Raw genomic sequence first — 18,070 nt, 5'->3', positions numbered from 1 at the left:
GGGGCCCTGGAGGGTCCGTGAAAAGAAGGCCACGGGTCTCCCCGCCTGGTTAAGGGTTGCGGCTAGGGCGAAGTCGGGTGCATTGCTCTCCACTTGGAAAGGGATGGACTCATCCACTGCGTGCATTGTGGCCTTCGCAATGTTCTCTTTTATGAGGGTGAAGGCCGCACGGGCCTCTGCCGTCAGGGGGAAGGAGATTGACTTGATGAGGGGCCGGGCTTTGTCCGCATAGTTGGGCACCCACTGGGCGTAGTAAGAGAAGAACCCTAGGCATCTCTTCAGGGCTTTTAGGCAGTGGGGGGGGGGGGTAGTTCCAGGAGGGGGCGCATTCGGTCGGGGTCGGGGCCGATGACTCCGTTTTCCACCACGCAGCCAAGAATAGCGAGGCGCGCGGTACGGAACATACATTTTTCTCTGTTGTATGTCAGATTCAGCCGTTGGGCCGTACGGAGGAATTTTTGTAGGTTGGCGTCGTGGTCCTGCCGGTCATGGCCGCAGATGGTGACGTTGTCTAGATAGGGGAAGGTGGCCTGCAGCGCGTTCTGGTCAACCATCCGGTCCATCTCCCTTTGGAAGACCGAGACCCCGTTGGTGACGCCGAAGGGGACTCGGAGGAAGTGGTAGAGGCGACCGTCAGCCTCGAAGGCCGTGTACTGGCGGTCCTCAGGCCTGATGGGGAGCTGGTGGTATGCCGACTTCAGATCAATCATCAAGAATACCCGGTATTGTGCTATCTGGTTGACCATGTCAGATATGCGGGGAAGTGGGTATGCGTCTAATTGCGTGTATCGATTGATCGTCTGGCTGTAATCAATAACCAGGCGCTGTTTTTCACCGGTCTTTACTACCACCACTTGGGCTCGCCATGGGCTGGTGCTGCCCTCGATAATCCCTTCCCTCAGGAGTCTTTCTACTTCTGATTTAATAAAGCTCCTATCCCCGGCACTGTACCGCCTGCTTTTAGTAGCAATTGGCTTGCAGTCTTTGGCGAGGTTAGCGAACAACGGTGGGGGTTTGACCTTCAGGGTGGACAGGCTGCATACTTTGCGCGGCGCCGTGTTTAAATTCTGCTGGCTGCAGACTATAAGTGGGGCAGGGGCCCGCCATATGCCATCGTGACGCTCTCCAGATGGCACTGGAAGTCTAATCCTAGCAGTACGGGAGCGCAGAGCTGTGGCAGGACGAGGAATTTAAACTCTCTGTACTCCACGCCGTTCACTGTCAGAGTCGCTACACAGTAGCCGCCGACGTCCGCCGTATGGGACTTTGAGGCCATAAAGACCTGGTGGCGTGTGCGCATAACCGATAGGGAGTAGCGTCGCACCGTGTCGGGGTGGATGAAGCTCTCCGTGCTTCCGCAGTCGAAAAAGCAATTTGTGGCATGGCCATTTACCTTTACGTTCATCATGGACCTGGCTAGTTGATGGGGCCTAGATTGGTCCAGGGTGATGGAGGCCATTGTCGAGGTCGGTGGGTCGCTGTAGTATTCGCCTGCGCCGAGGGCCTGGTCCCGAGATGGTGTCCAAGATGGCGGCTCCCCCTCGGCTGGTGGTGTCCAAAATGGCGGCCCGCACGGCTCACACGTGGTTGGTGGGGTCCAAAATGGCGGACTGTACGGTTCACACGCGGCGCTGCTGGAATTGGGGGTCGATTTCGCCTTGCACACTCTCGCGTAGTGGCCTTTCTTGCCGCATTTGGAGCAGGTCGCGTCCTTTGCTGGGCATTGCTGTCTGGGGTGCTTGGCTTGGCCGCAGAAGTAGCATTTCTGGCCTCTGGTCATTGCAGCTGTAGTTGGGCTGCTGGCGGCTTGTGGCCTTACTGGGTCCCAAGATGGCTGCTCCCGTGGCATCCACGTGGCCATCCGGTCAGGGGGGTAGGCGTCCATGTTCTGGAGGGCCACGTCTAACGAGTTAGCGAGGGCCACCGTTTTCTGCAGGTCGAGCCCCCTCTGTTCCAGCAGCCTCTGCCGAGTATAGTTGGACCTGATGCCGGCTACGTAGGCGTCTCGGATCAGGTCTTCCATGCATTCCTTGGCCGTCACCGCTTTGCAATTACAGTCCCGGCCGAGGACTCTCAGTGTCAGTGAATATTCAGCGCCCGATTCCCCGGGGCGCTGTTTTCGGGTAGCCAAGAGGTGTCTGGCGTAGACCTCGTTAACAGGCCTCACGTATTGTTCCTTTAGCGTCGCGATGGCGGCCGCGTAAGTAGTGGCGTCTCGGATGATCGAGTAGACTCGGTGGCTCACCCGTGAGTTCAAGACAAGCCGTTTCGCGTCATCTGTAGTGACAGTAGTGCTGGAGGCCTCCAGGAAGGCTTCAAAACAGCTCAGCCAGTGTTCAAAGTTATTGGCTGCATCTGCTGCTTGAGGATCCAGGTCTAAACGTTCCGGCTTCAAGATTTGCTCCATGTTGAAAATTAGTCAATAAAATTGATGCGCTATCAACAATACCAAAGACTACGAGATGGACTTAAATGAAGTAGGCTTTTATTGACTAAGAACTAGAGCATGCCTCTGCTAGTGAATCCATCCTAAGAGCTCTCGGGGGAAGGGTGGTGAGTCACCTTTATACCCGGGCTTAGGGGTGGAGCCAGGGGCTGAGACATGCCTGGACTTGTACAGAGTTAACAGTGGTTTACCACACAGGCATGTACAGGTTAACAGTGGTTTACCACTGATGTGCCTCAATAAATCCGAGACTCGATGTTAGCGAAACAAAACAAGGCTTTTATTGACTTAGAAGGTAACACACAGGGGAGAGGTATCTTCCATCAAGAGCTCTGCCGTACTGGATATGCTGCAGGCTGGGCCAGCTTACAAATGGGCCAGGTATGGGCGGAGCCCTACACATAGTACAATACAATGGGCCAGGTATGGGCGGAGCCCTACACATAGTACAATACAATGGTGAGGAAACGGAACAGAGGTAAGGGAAATGAAACTGAAACCAACCACAGTCACAGGCAGTGATGAATGGAATATTTCATCACATTCACACCTTCTATAGATTTAGTCTGTTCGGGGGTTTGATAGTCCTCTGCGACCGACGTGGCTGTTGTGGTGCCGCGGGTGTCGGCTGGGTGTCCCCGGTGGCCTCCTGGGTCTCTGCCGGGGGTGCCGCCAGGGTTGTTGAAGGGGTAGTTAGTGGGGGTGCCGTTGGTCGATGTTCTTCTGGGGGTGATGAAAGAGTAGTGGGTGGGTAAGAGTTGCTGTGATCGTTGTTGCTGCTATTGTCGTGGTTGTTGTCGTTACCGGCTGGGGCGACGTCTTTTATGGACACGGTGTCCTCCCCTCCGTCGGCGTGCCGGACATACGCGTATTGGGGGTTGGCATGGAGTAGGTGCACTGGCTCCACGAGAGGGTCCGTCTTGTGGCCCCTCACATGCCTTCGCACGAATACCGGACCTGGGGTGGAGAGCCATGACGGCATGGATACGCCTGAGGTGGATTTCCGGGGAAAGACAAACATTCGTTCATGAGGCGTGGCATTAGTGGCAGTACACAATAGCGACCGTATCGAATGGAGCACATCTGGGAGGACTTCCTGCCAGCGGGAGATAGGGAGGCCCTTGGTCCTTAGCGCTAGAGTGACTGCTTTCCATACTGTCCCGTTCTCTCGCTCCACTTGACCGTTACCCCGGGGGTTGTAGCTGGTGGTACGGCTCGTGGCGATCCCCCTGGACAGCATGTACTGGCGTAGCTCTTCACTCATGAAGGACGCCCCCCTATCCGTATGGATGTAGCTCGGCATACCGAACAGGCAGAACAGGCTGTTGAGGCATTTAATGACCGTGGCGCTGGTCATGTCTGGGCAGGGGAAGGCGAATGGGAACCGGGAGTATTCGTCCACAATGTTCAGGAAGTAAACATTGCGGTCGACGGACGGGAGGGGGCCCTTGAAATCTATGCTGAGCCGCTCAAAGGGCCGTGTAGCTTTGATTAAGTGGGCTCTATCTGGGCGGTAGAACCGAGGCTTGCACTCAGCGCAAGTGCGGCAGTTCCTGGTCAGAGACCGAACTTCCTCAATCGAGTAGGGTAAGTTGCGGGACTTTATAAAGTGGAACAGCCGCGTGACCCCTGGGTGGCAGAGGTCGTTGTGGAGGGTCTGTAGCCGATCCCCGGTGGCGCTGGCACACATCCCTCGTGACAGGGCGTCAGGGGATTCGTTAAGGGCCCCTGGCCGGTAAATGATGTCATACTCGAAGGTGGAGAGCTCGATCCGCCACCTAAGAATCTTATCATTTTTGATCTTCCCCCTCTGTTTATTATTGAACATAAATGCTACCGACCGCTGGTCGGTAAGTAGGGTGAAGCGTTTGCCGGCTAGGTAGTGGCGCCAGTGGCGCACTGCCTCCACGATGGCTTGGGCCTCCTTTTCCATGGAGGAGTGTCTGATCTCGGGCCCTTGGAGGGTCCTCGAGAAGAAAGCTACGGGCCGCCCCACCTGGTTGAGGGTGGCCGCCAAGGCAAAGTCAGACGCATCACTTTCCACTTGAAATGGAGTGTTCTCGTCCACTGCCTGTAGCGTGGCCCGCTCAATATCCTGCTTAATGCTTTTGAAGGCGGCGTGGGCTTCAGTAGAGAGCGGAAAAGAGGATGCTTTCAAGAGGGGGCGGGCTTTGTCGGAGTAGTTGGGGACCCATTGGGAATAATAAGAAAATAACCCCAGGCACCTTTTCAGGGCTTTGGGAGTGTTGGGCAGGGGCAGCTCCCGTAGGGGGCGCAATCGGTCGGGGTCTGGTCCGACTTCCCCATTCTCCACCACGCTGCCTAGTATGCAGAGGCGCGTGGTGTTGAAAATGCACTTGTCCTCGTTGTAGGTGAGGTTGAGTTTTTGTGCGGTTTTCAGGAACCTCTCGAGGTTCGAGTCGTGATCCTGCTGGTTGTGACCGCAGATGGTGACGTTGTCGAGGTAGGGGAAGGTTGCCTGCAAGTGGTGGTCATCGACCATGCGGTCCATCTCCCTCTGGAAGACCGAGACCCCATTCGTCACCCCAAAGGGGACTCTGAGGAATTGGTAGAGGCGTCCGTTCACCTCGAAGGCGGTGTACGGGCGGTCCTCTGGTCTGATAGGGAGCTGGTGGTACGCTGACTTGAGGTCGATGGTGGAGAACACCCGGTATTGGGCGATTTGGTTCACCATTTCTGATATGCAGGGTAGCGGGTAGGCGTCTAGTTGGGTGCACCTGTTGATCGTTTGGCTATAGTTGATCACCATCCGTTTCTTCTCGCTACCCCTTACCACTACCACTTGGGCGCGCCACGGGCTGTCGCTGCGTTCAATAATGCGCTCTTTCAGGAGCCTGTCTACCTCGGTCGCGATAAACCGCCTGTCCTCCCAGCTGTACCTCCTGCTTTTGGTCGCTATTGGCCGGCAGTTAGGGGTAAGGTTCGCGAATAGCGAAGGCGGCTTTACCTTCAGGGTAGCCAGACCGCACACTGTGAGGGGCGGCTGGGACCCACCGTACTTGAGCGTGATGCTTTGGTGGTTGCACTGGAAATCCAGGCCCAAGATCACGCTCGCACATAGATTCTTCATGATTAATACTTTAAAATTATCGTATACAGTTCCGTTAACAGACAATTGTACCGTGCAGTAACCCATAATGGTCGATGTCTGGGTTTTATCAGCCATAGAGATGGTACCCCGAGTAGGGACCACCTTTAGGGAGAGTTGTTGTGCCAGTTCAGGGTGGATAAAACTCTCCGTGCTTCCACTGTCAATTAAACATTTAACCCCGCACCCGTTTACCTCGATGTCCACCATTGATTTGGATAGCGGGTGCGGCCTGGTCTGGTCCACTGTGACCGATGCCACTGTAGGGCCCTGATCGAGACAAGATGGCGTCCACGCTGTCTGCTCATAAGATGGCGGACCCCACGAGGTCGGGCAAGATGGCATCCAAGATGGCCGCTCCCACGGCGCACACGCGGCGGTGGCGGGTTTTCCGGCGGGGTTCCCTCTGCACACCTTCCCGAAGTGCCCCTTCTTACCGCACTTAAAGCAGGTGGTGCCTTTCGCCGGGCACAGGTTTCTGGTGTGCTTCGGCTGCCCGCAGAAGTAGCAGTTGGGTCCCCGACGCGTCGCGGCTGTCGTAGGGCTTCTGGGGGGAGAGCGGGGCCCCGACGGTGTCGGGCTGCCAGGCGGGGAAGATGCCTTCCAAGATGGCGGCGCCCTTGGTGCGCACGTGGCGGCGTGGACGGCGCGGGCTGAAGAGTAGGCATCCGAGTTTCTCTGGGCCACATCCAGGGATCGCGCTGTGTCCGCAGCCTGTTTCAGGTCCAATCCCGTTTTTTCCAGCAGTCTCTGCCGGATGTAAGTGGAGCTGAGGCCTGTGATAAAGACATCGCGAACAAGCTCGTCAGTGTACACTGCGGCTTTTACATCTTGGCACTTGCAGTCTTTGCCAAGCGTTTTCAGGGTGCCTAGGAACTCCTCCACCGATTCCCCAGGTCGCTGTGCGCGAGTAGCGAGCAGATGCCTAGCATACACCTCATTCGTAGGCTGCTGGTAATGCGCCTTTAAGATGTCGCAGGCGGCCGGGTACGTGTCGGCGTCTTGGATGAGGGGGTAAACCCGGTGGCTTACCCAATTCCGCAGAATTCCGAGTTTCATACTCGCAGCGTCCGTAGCGCCTTTGACGGCTGCGGAATTGTCCAGGAAGAATTCCATACACATAAGCCAGTGTCCGAAGCGTGCCGATGCATCCGAAGCATGCTGGTCCAAATCCAAACGTTCGGGTTTCAAGAGTTGATCCATTGTGTTGAAAATTAAGTCAATAAAATTGATGTGCCTCAATAAATCCGAGACTCGATGTTAGCGAAACAAAACAAGGCTTTTATTGACTTAGAAGGTAACACACAGGAGAGAGGTATCTTCCATCCAGAGCTCTGCCATACTGGATGTGCTGCAGGCTGGGCCAGCTTACATAGGGGCCAGGTATGGGCGGAGCCCTACACATAGTACAATACAATGGGCCAGGTATGGGCGGAGCCCTACACATAGTACAATACAATGGTGAGGAAACGGAACAGAGGTAAGGGAAATGAAACTGAAACCAACCACAGTCACAGGCAGTGATGAATGGAATATTTCATCACAACCACAACCATATTCATCTCCCTGGCGGGCTCAAGTCATCATTATTAAAAATCCTCTGAAGCAACACAAGAAACGCCTTTGCATCGATTACTCACAAACTATTAACCAGTATACCGACCTGGATACCTACCCACTACCACGCATCGATGACATGGTCAATAACCTTGCCAACTACAAGGTATTTTCAACTTTTGATTTAAAGAGCACTTATCATCAAGTACCGTTAAAGGACTCTGACAAAAAGTATACGGCCTTTGAGGCCAATGGTCGGCTTTACTAGTTTTGTCACCTTCCATTTGGGGTCACCAATGGGGTGGCCATCTTTCAACGGGCAATGGATAGCCTAGTCAAACAGGAGAACTTAACGGACACTTTTTCATATCTAGATAATATCACCATTGCTGGTCATGACCGAAAGGAGCATGATGCCAACCTCCAGAATTTTTTTGACGTTCTCTGTCATCGCAAATTAAACTTAAATGAGTCCAAATCTATGAAATCAGGACCATCAGTCAACATTCCTGGCTACTGGGTGGGCAACGGTGTCATCAAACCGGACTCGGAGTGACTTGGTCCACTTCAGGAGCTCCCTCCTCCACGAATCTCGGCTCTCTTCGTCGGGCACTCGGCATGTTCGCCTATTATGCGAAGTGGATACCCCACTTCTCCGACAAGATCCAGCCCCTGCTTCACGCGAAGTCATTTCCGTTGGAGGCAACGGCTATTTCAGCTTTCAACCTCCTCAAGCGACAACTGGAAAAAGCCACGCTTCGCTCCGCTGATGAAAATCTCCCTTTTGTGGTCGAATGCGATGCATCGGAGGTGGCGACCTCGGCTACCTTGAATCAAGGTGGTCGACCCGTTGCATTTCTGTCCAGAACTTTGCAGGGTAGCGAGCTCCATTATCCTCCTGTCGAGAAGGAGGCTATGGCCATCATCGAAGCAGTACGTCAATGGAGTCATTTTCTCGCTCGTCGCCATTTCATACTTATAACCGATCAGCGCTCCGTGGCCTTTATGCTGGATAACCGGAAATGCACTAAGATCAAGAATAACAAAATACAACTCTGGAGGATGGAATTGGCCGCCTTTGGATACACCATACATTATCGACCCGGCAAAGAGAATGTGGCCCCGGATACCCTCACGCGGGCATTCTGCTCTTCTATGTCAACTTCGACTCTTGCGGATCTTCACACTGACTTATGCCATCCTGGCGTTACCCGTATGCTGCACTTTGTGCGATCTAAAAATCTCCCATTTTCTACGGAAGATGTGAAAAGAACATGCTCCACCTGTAGAATTTGTGCGGAATTAAAACCGCAATTCTTCCGGCCATCGGATGGCTCGCTCATACACGCTATGCAGCCTATGCAGTGACTCAGCATTGACTTTAAAGGGCCATTGCCTTCCTCAACGCGAAACACCTACTTACTTACTGTGGTGGACGAATATTCACGCGTTCCCTTTGCTTTCCCCTGTCCCAATATGCTTACTTCCACAGTGATCAAATGCCTCGATCAAGTCTTTTCCCTTTGCGGTATGGCCAATTTCATCCACTCTGATCGGGGTCCCTCCTTCATGTCAAGTGAACTCAAAAGTTATCTTTCCCAACAGGGAATCGCCACAAGTAAAACGACATTGTATCATCCCATCAGTAATGGACAGGTTGAGAGATACAACACTATCATTTGGAACGCTGTTCGTCTTGCACTGAGGTCATGCAACCTACCAGACCAGCAGTGGGAAACTGTGCTCCCTGACGTGTTGCATTCCATCAGGTCTCTTCTTTCTACGTCCACCAATGTCACGCCTCACGAGCGATTCTTCAGGTTCCAGCGTCGCTCCACACATGGGACATCGCTACCGTCATGGTTGGCAGCTCCTGGCCCCGTGCTGCTCCGAAGATTCATCCAATCTGCCAAAAATGATCCCCTCGTCGACAAGGTGGAGCTAACGGACGTTAATCCCACTTACGAGCACGTGCGCTACCCTGATGGCCGGGAGTCCACCGTTACACTCAGAGATCTGGCTCCCTGTCCAACTGGTCCCACGGACCCAAATGATAGAGGGTCCCACGGTAATGATGCCGACACTCTGCGGTCCTTTGAAGATGACGCCCTACCTGGGACATCAAGAGATCTGCTGGCTACCCCACCGGATCAACTCAGGGAGCCGAGCGCTCCCCATGGGATGGCCACCTGAAGCCAGGATGCCAGTCAATTCCCAGCTACCAAACAAAATGAAGCCAGCTCTGTGCCTGTGGGGACCCGCACCCGGAGTCACGATCTCCCCAGTCTCCCACAGGTCAATCAAGGTGACATGGGCCCTGTCGACCTACCAGTACGGATCAAGCAACCCAGGGACCCAGACACGGTCCGGGGAGGCGTGCCTTCCAGCCACAAGCAAAGAGCTAAAAGACTGCGGCTATTCGTGGTCTGACTAATCCGTTAAAAGGAAGTCATCGGACTTCCAAATCTTTAGGGAGGAAGAATGCTATGAATCTTATGATCCATGAAGAAAGACTCATGAAATAACACTGGACGGCCAGCTGGTGGCGCCGTCAAAGGAGTATAAATACTCGGGCGTGGGCCCAGCTTGCCCAGGACATTTTGTTAACAGGAACTAGTGAAAGATAACTAGGCCTCCATGTTTTGAAACAAGTTGATTATACTCGAACCAAGTGCGTAGTGAGTTTTATTACGTCACCCCTTCCCTGGCTTGCTGAGCCATTTGTGTTAGTGCTGAAACACTTTGCCCATTTTTTTAGGTGTGGAAGACAATTTAGCTTTAAGAGCTGAAGACTGCTATTTGGGACTTATCTTTAATGTTTATGTTTTTTTTGAAAGGCAGTAAGGGCTGAAAAATGCATTTTTTCACTGGATTTAAACTTTTTATTAGTTTTCAACGCATTGCCCTTTAATTCATAGCCCTTTTAATATCCCACAATTCATTGCAAACTCCGCAGCCTCGTTCCCAACGATTGTGAGAAGTTGCAACGCCTCTCCTGACCGGGACCTTCAGGTCGGAGGCTTCCACTAATGTCACAAGGAGGGCGTTACACTGTAAGTTAGTGCTGCGCTACAATTCTCCAGCCCCCAGCATGCATTTCTGCCTGGTAGCGCTGTGGCCATTTTTAGCACCCAAGGCCGCGGTGACATTGGCAGGTTTCTGTTGATGTCCAGTTTTTCCCCCTATATGTTTAGTCATCCAGGGAGCTCTAGATTTGGATGTCCTTCCTTTCCACCTTGTGGAATGTGTCTAGTCTGTACCCGAACTACCTCTTCTTTGATGGCCTCCCAATACTCATTTGATTCCAATCCACCTGGGCCAGATCCCTTTTCACCTCACTGAAATTAGCTCTCCTCCAGTTGAATATTTTCACATTTGATTTTTCCTTGTCCTTTTCCAAATTACTCTAAACCTAATGATATTGTGATCAGTGTTTCCCAAATGCTCTCTGACGGAAACTTGCTCCACTTGACCCAATTCATTCCCCAGAACTAGATCCAGCACTGCTTCCTTCCTCATTGGGCTGGAATCATACTGATCAAGAAAGTTCTCTTGTACACATTTCAAGAATTCCTCACACTCTTTGCCCTTTACACTGTTACTATCCCAGTCTATATTAGGATAATTAAAGTCATTACTCTAAGGTTCTTGTATCTTTCTGCAATTTTCCCGAAAATTTGCTCCTCTATCGCCTTCCAACTATTTGGTGGCCTATAGTATACACCCAACAGTGTAATAGCTCCTCTATTGTTCCTTAATTCTAAACAAATAGATTCTGTATTTGAATTCTCACGTATATCATCCCTCGACAATATAATAATAGTTTCTTTGATCAATTCTGTCAACCCCCTCCTTTTTTTCCTTCCCTATCTTTCCTGACTACCTTGTAGCCAGGAATATTAAATGTGCATTCCTTCCCTTGTTTGAGCCAGGTCCCCGCTATTGCCACTATATCATAATCCCATGTGGCTACTTGTGCCTGTAGCTCACCAATCTTATTTGCCACGCTTCATGCATTTACGCACATGCACTCTAAACCCATCTTAGTCTGCCTCAAATTTCCCCCCTGTCTGATCCCTCCTATTTCTTAACTACTCTTTATTCAATATTGTTTGTCTCTCCCAGTCCTCTGTGCACCTTTTATCTCCTCTCTAATGCTTCATCCTGCTTCCCCTCCCCCTTCCAAAATAGTTTAAACCCTCTCTCACAGCATTAGTTAACCTCCCTGCGAGGACCTTGGTCCCAGCTTGGTTGAGGTGTAACCCATCCATCTTGTACATGCCCATCCTGCCCCAGAACTGGTCCCAATGCCCCAGGTATCTGAAGCCTGAATTTGAATTTGAGCAGCTGAATGCACTTCCTGCACATGTAGTTATCCAGAGACATGAAGTGCCCTGGAGTTCCCACGTGGCACAGGAATTGCAAGCAACAGATCTCAGCTGTCCTATCATTTTGCTTTAAAGTCTATCTACTTCGGTTATATATGAATGTTTTTAGCTTAGTATCCTCCCTTACTCCTATTTATTATTTAATTATTTATGTATACCAGGTTTTTATTCAACGCAATTCGGATCCCTTTAATGCTGGTATTGTCTACTTAGTTAATTTAAATTTTATCCGCTTAGATCTAATTAATTACTCTGACTCTCCAACTAATTCCTCCTTTGTGGATGTATCTGGACTGGTGCTGGTACAGGTAAGGTGTGATGATGGAGTTGGTGAGGCTGGAGCAAGAGTTATTACTCTTTATCTTCCTCCAAATCTCACAGGGCTTCAAAAACACAAACGTTTGTACAGCTGTGTAAACACTTACATGACTCCTTGAAGAAATAGAGGTTGGGAATGTGGTCACTACCAGAATTTGACAGTGCACATGAAGCTGGAATGACCTGTGCTCCTCCTTGCACCACCTTTATCAACATGATGATCTTGGCACCTTGCCTCCTACTTCCCAATCTCCTACAACCCCTCTTTTTAGTCTTCCTATGAGCTGCAAAGTTTCTTCCACATGCAAACTTACAGATTTCAAGATTGATGTTCCTCCTCCAGTTGCAGGTCTTTGGTGCTGCTTATGTGTTACCATTTCCTTTACAATGACATAATATAGAGTTAAAGGAATATGACTGGCGAAGCTATTGCCTATCATCCATGTGTCTACATGCATACCATTGTCATCAGACTTTCAGGTACAGGCTCCTTTTAAACACCTCTCCCCCAAGGCTAGAAAAACCATTGTGGCAGGCAATTTGAGTTCTCGCAGTGATTGGAATTAACTATTATTTCCAAAGGTTTCCTGTGAATATGCTAGTTTTCCTGTCACCCAGGTAATGTCAGGGAGAGGGCATGAGAGGTAAGGAGGCGAGTCACATATCTATCATTTCTACAAAATGTGCATGGTGATCAGTGCCTTCTCTTACCTTGGCCAACCATGTGAGGTCATTAAACATTTTCCTGCACTGTGACAGTTGTCAGGTGATGCAAGTTGCTTCTGCTACCTCCCTTCATAAAGTCTGGACCACTTTCTTATGTGGCTTCCTGTTCTCAATCTGCAGAATTACATCCACTGAACCATCAGTAAATCTGGATCCCTTCTTGCTGCTGACCATCCCCCTCACCTATCTGATGTTCCTCCTACCTCACTCATTGATGCACTGTTCTGTTGCTAGCTGCCAAAGAGCATATGCCTATTTAATCAGCTACTGTGTTATAAATACCCTACCGTCTTTCCCCATATTGATCCCTGATCATTCAGCAATTAGGCCATGACTGGAGGACTGATGGATGAGGTAGTTCCTCTCAGAACAATGGCACATTCGTCCAATCCAGCTGGACCCTTCAAAGGACTGAAGAAGTACCAGGTAGTGGGCACACACAGGCAGATACTGCATTATCAAATGTAGTGCCAGATGTTGCAGGGCCATCTCATGACCCAACACCAAGAGGTTCAAGACCAGCCTCATCCCATGAAGCCTCCACTGGATGACATGAGCCTGCCACCATACTTGCTCCTCCCACTGAAGTAACACTTAGATGCAGCACAAGATTAAGGATTTGTAGACACACATCATATAAGTTGAAAGTAACGGTTATCATTAGTTTGCCATTAGCAAAAATCACCATGGTGTTCAACTTCTATGTCATAAGGTCATTCACAGGAGATATCTCCAGCACCGGCTAGTTTGGCCTAACTCACCATGAAAATACTTATTGACCTTGGCATCAAACAACAGTAGGAGAGGCTGATGTATTTTTACCACAACTTTGACTTCCTTAGGGTACAGGGACTGTACACAAGTAGGCAGTCATGTATGTGCACATAATGCTCTGTCATACATCAACAGGAAGGGTTATACCACTTTTAATGTTCAAAGGGTCAGTGACCAAACCATGATCATCATGGGCACGATCCAGGGATAACTCACTATTCCTACATTCTGAGGGATTCATGCATGATAGAAATCTTCCAAGTGGAAAGAAGGTTGCAATAGTTAACTCCATGGAAACCATGAGTAGTACATGTGAGTACTGTACTCTATATAACATACATAGACCACTCCAGAAAAGAATTACACTAAGGCATAAGAGGAGATGCACAATATGCCCCTGATAGTGCTATGAAAATTATTGTGTGAACAATATCACTGTGTTTGGAGGGTCTCACCATGAAGAGCTGCAAGAAGCCGTGGAGGATGAGGGTTAAAACATGGCAGAGGAACCACCTGCAGCAAAGCAGCCATTGCAGGGAGACTGGTGCAGCAGATGCTCATTGATGATTTCTTCAAACACTGAGCTCTGCACATTGCACAGGTGCACAAGAGTTAGCAGAACAGATTTACATTCTGGACTTTCTATTTCATTTCCATTACTGGTGAACATCTTTTTGGTGACTAGGTTTGCCTTTGGTGGATAAGTGAAGTGCTCAGGAGCTGAGGCCATCAGGCTGAAGTTGTATGGGGCTCTGGTCAAGTGCTACATTCCGTTCTTGTCACTGATGTACAAGGGAAACAGCAGCACCCTGAAGGTGGTGCAGAGAAGGGCCTTCTGCTCTGAAAGGGCTAATTTGCTACTCCATAAACCTATCACCAAAAGTCTGGACAGCTTCATTGCTGAATCTGGCTTTTTCTTAAGGTGTTCTTTCCTCCTCACTAAACAATTGTTGTTATTTCATAGCTGGATTAATAGAAAATACATGCCTCATTGGCTCATTAACATGGTTAAGCAGATTTATTACAGGCGCATTCTGATTGTCTATTCAGTTCTATGTTCATTATAATGAATCTGATGTATCAATCATAGTGTTCAAAATAGCACATTCCTAAGAGTGGATTAAGAAGTGGTGCAAAAAGAATGAACAATCTTTGACCAGCCGCCGAGCCCATCCCAAATTCTAGGCACAGGGCTGTTTAACTAATGGAGGGGGATCCAGAAGCTTGGATCAGGTAGAAGAAAAAGGGACATTATTTATAAAAAATCTTGCATCCGCTGAAGCCAGGCCTCCTTTCGGCGCACATAGTTCCCAATGGGCCTATCGGTGATGCTCTGGGCAGAACTCCCCAGGGAACGCTCCCAGAGTGCTTCCACAACATAACTGAGCAGGCAAAAAAAGTGCCCCTCACCCCAGAATGCTGCTACAAAGTAACGGGACGAGCAGAAGTAGTGCCCCTCTCCAAGAGTGCCATTTCCTTGGCGCTATAAGAGGGGCAGAAGCCCAGCAGATCCTGGTTCCACCCTAAATTTCAGCCCCCACACACCACATGGCCGGGCATGTCTATACACAGAATTATACTCAGCCTCTTACGTATTAACTGTATATCCAAATCGATATTCAGATTCAGCATGCTAAAATGTAATACATATCTGGTGAAAGGTCAGCGACCTGAAACGTTAACTCTGTTCCTCTCTCCACAGATGCTGCCTGACCTGCTGAGTACTTCCAGCATTTTCTGTTTTTATTTCCGATTTCCAGCATCCGCAGTATTTTGCTTTTGCTTAAGCTTACCAGATATTTTGGTCTTGAAAGTAAGTGACATTGATGGCTTCCATCAAAAAATTAGCAGTTTCAAGGGTTTTCCCATAATTTATTTCTGTCAATTGGCGCATTATCTTTCCTAAAAAATAAAATAAATTATATCACTGAGCAATTTTAACTCATTTGTTGATGAACATCTCACTTAATTTAATACTGATCTGCAATATGAAGAAGCACATCACAATTATCTTTTCTGATGTTATGGTCCTAAAAATAACCCCTGCGTATATCTGAATAAATATGTACAGCAAGCAGCCTTACAGCATTTGATTTATGACTACCCCACTAATGAACAAACAATACAATGCATTTTTCCCTGTAAGATTTTAACACTTTTTATATGGTCCAAAAGGGAGAGTTATATTGCAGTGGATGTGACCCAGATTTGAGAGCACTCTGTACATGTAGCTTTTTTCTTTAGGCATTTAACACATTTTATTTGCCTATGGATAGCAGTAGGTGACGTTTCATACAGCTAAGTATTTATAACTACAGACAGAGACTGACACAATTATAAACACTTTGGCCCCGATATTTACAAGGAGGCAGGGAGGGTGCGGGGGAGGCCGAAAACAGCCTCCTCGTAAATATCGGGGCCAAAATGTAGGTTTATTCTTTCAAATTAGTTCAATTAATATTGTACCATTGTGCAGACAAAACTGAATTGTACTGTCAAATATGTTAAACAAGCAAAATGACAAACGAAAGTGCTTTGTTTCCTACGGTCCTGTGACTAATAACTTTGTGTGGGTGAATATGCAAATATAGTGAATATTGTCATGGAATTTTTCGGTACGTGTCTGTTGAGCTCAATGAAAGATAAGCGGATGTATTCTCTTTGGTCTTGTTGTTGCAATGTTAAAGCCTATATAGGTACAGGTTAGTGCGATACGTAGGGTTTCTGGTACATTTGTCTAGCTCAATAAGGGGCATTTATTTCCTCTGGTCTTGTGGTAAAAAAAAGTTAATGGTAATATTTGCAAAAGTTTGACTTTTAAAATAGGTCCTGATGATAAACTTCCCTCTTTAAATAATCTGCATAACAAGAAAGTTTACATTTCATATCTGCAGGTGCTCTAGAATCACTGCACTTTACACCAACCTGCAAATGGTGTAATGGTTTAAACAATACTGTTAAACAATGAGTGGAATATCCATATCATTTCCTGCACTGACATTTGCAATGATCTTGATATAAGCTTAATCAGTTGCCATTTATCTGTAAGTAAGATCATTGCATGGCTACGGTTTGTCCCTGCAAAAGCCATGTTGGGTAAGTTTTACAAGTTAGCACTCTGGGCACAGAGTCTCACTCAACAGTTGGGGAAACCAGACAATTGGACGTGGTGGTCAGTGCACCCCATTCATGGCCCTGATGATTTTTTAGTCTTTAAAATAAATGACTGAAAAACAGAGGGTGCCAACCTCTGCACCCGATCTTCACTTCTGTCGAGCAAGGCTCCAAGCGAGGAGTGCCAGCTCATAAAATGGACCCTGTAACAGGTTACTACAGGAAACTCTCTGGTATCCGGCACCGACGGGACCGGGATGGTGCCGGTTGATTAAAAATTCCGGATGACGGAGAGGGTTATCTACTGAGGCTATTTTTAACAAACAAAGAGTCAGACTCCTGTTATTGAGGTGTTCGGACTTCCGACAGTGCCAAGAAGCCGAGTAGTGGCAGTTTGGAGAACTAGCCCCACTGACTAACTCGGCCACAGTGGGAGACTCGGACTCGGACTCGGCAACATTTCCGGTTATTGAAGTGTTTTCGGAGTATGAATTTTGCCGGTTAATAGAGAATTCCGGATATTTAGGTGCCGTTTAAACGAGAGTTTCCTGTAAATATGTACAACATTTTCACAGTAAACACTGGCAATTTCTGCAAACACCACACATGGCTGCAAATGCTCAATCGGGGAATCAGCCTAACATTTCAAAATCACTTTTCATTCACATTTAATGTAAGACTACCTGAAAAGGCTGAACAAAAGATAAATCCAGATATGTTTATTGCAATATTCACTGACAAGGTATGTTAATACTAAGTACATGGTTTACCTTTCTGAAACAGGAAGTCTGCTTCTAAATCAAATTCCCTCGATGCTGCTTTTCTGCAAAGCTCAAGACCTGAGCTAAGAGAGGAAAGTGCCCCTTGCCATGACGATATGCTTCCTCTTTTGGCTGAACATGTTGCCAATTGTGCTGAAGTATATCCTTAAATGGGAAGAAAAAAGGCAAAGTGTGAAACACTGTACAGTATATAAAAAATATGCTGCAGCAGCTGAATAAGTAGTACTGGGAGCCAAAATGCTGAAAACATTGAAATTAGGATAATAGTAATTCAATTATTTAAAGAATACAGCTAAAAACATTACAGCACAATTTTCAGTCAGAAAAAAGTACAATATTTCTTGACACTGTTTAGTCATTTCCCTTTTGGTAAAGATAATTTTGTTCTTGTAAAGGTAAAGTATGAGGAATATTTGTTTTGCTTTTGTTCCACTGTGTCAACCTGAGCGCTCCCTTGACAGTGACAGCATAGCCACTATTAATCTGCCGAAATAGCCTTAACCACAAGCTCAGAAGGGTGCGTTCTACCTCACCAGTGTGAATTTTACTCTCCCCTCACCAGTCATACTTGTACTGTGTATGAGTGAGATTGCAAATTGTTTTTGTGGCAATTTGTGCTGAATTGAGGGCAATTACGTGTCTAGGCCACACAGTAGGAGATGTATTTACACTGCCAAACTCACATGACATAGCATCCTTATAGCCAACAGAGAGCGAGGGGATTTTCATCCCCTTAGGCTGGGATTTATTTCAACTCTGGTCCAGAGGTGAAAGAACAAGGTACAAGTCCAGGGGGGAAAAATTCAGTTGCTTTGCGCCTCTAGTTAGCGCCCTAAGAGGGCGCTAACGGGGCGCA

At 48.5% G+C, this 18,070-nt stretch overlaps 1 protein-coding gene across 4 annotated transcripts in view; it reads right to left on the bottom strand.

The window, feature by feature from the left end:
* Window positions 1–18,070, bottom strand: part of cfap54 (cilia and flagella associated 54) — an 859,633-nt gene that overhangs the window by 106,453 nt on the left and 735,110 nt on the right. For all 4 annotated transcript variants that reach the window (XM_086009903.1, XM_086009902.1, XM_086009901.1 and 1 more), the window contains 2 exons: window positions 17,203–17,358; window positions 15,112–15,220 (listed from right to left, as the gene is read on the bottom strand). In XM_086009903.1, the coding sequence (XP_085866029.1) occupies window positions 15,112–15,220; window positions 17,203–17,358 (265 nt within the window). The remainder of the gene's footprint in view (window positions 1–15,111; window positions 15,221–17,202; window positions 17,359–18,070) is intronic.

Source organism: Somniosus microcephalus, chromosome 17 (assembly GCF_052327205.1).
Source record: "Somniosus microcephalus isolate GS21.2 chromosome 17, FLI_Smic_1.0, whole genome shotgun sequence".
In the NCBI taxonomy this organism is placed as follows: Eukaryota; Metazoa; Chordata; class Chondrichthyes; order Squaliformes; family Somniosidae; genus Somniosus; species Somniosus microcephalus.
This window is presented reverse-complemented; position numbering and strand designations above follow the sequence as displayed.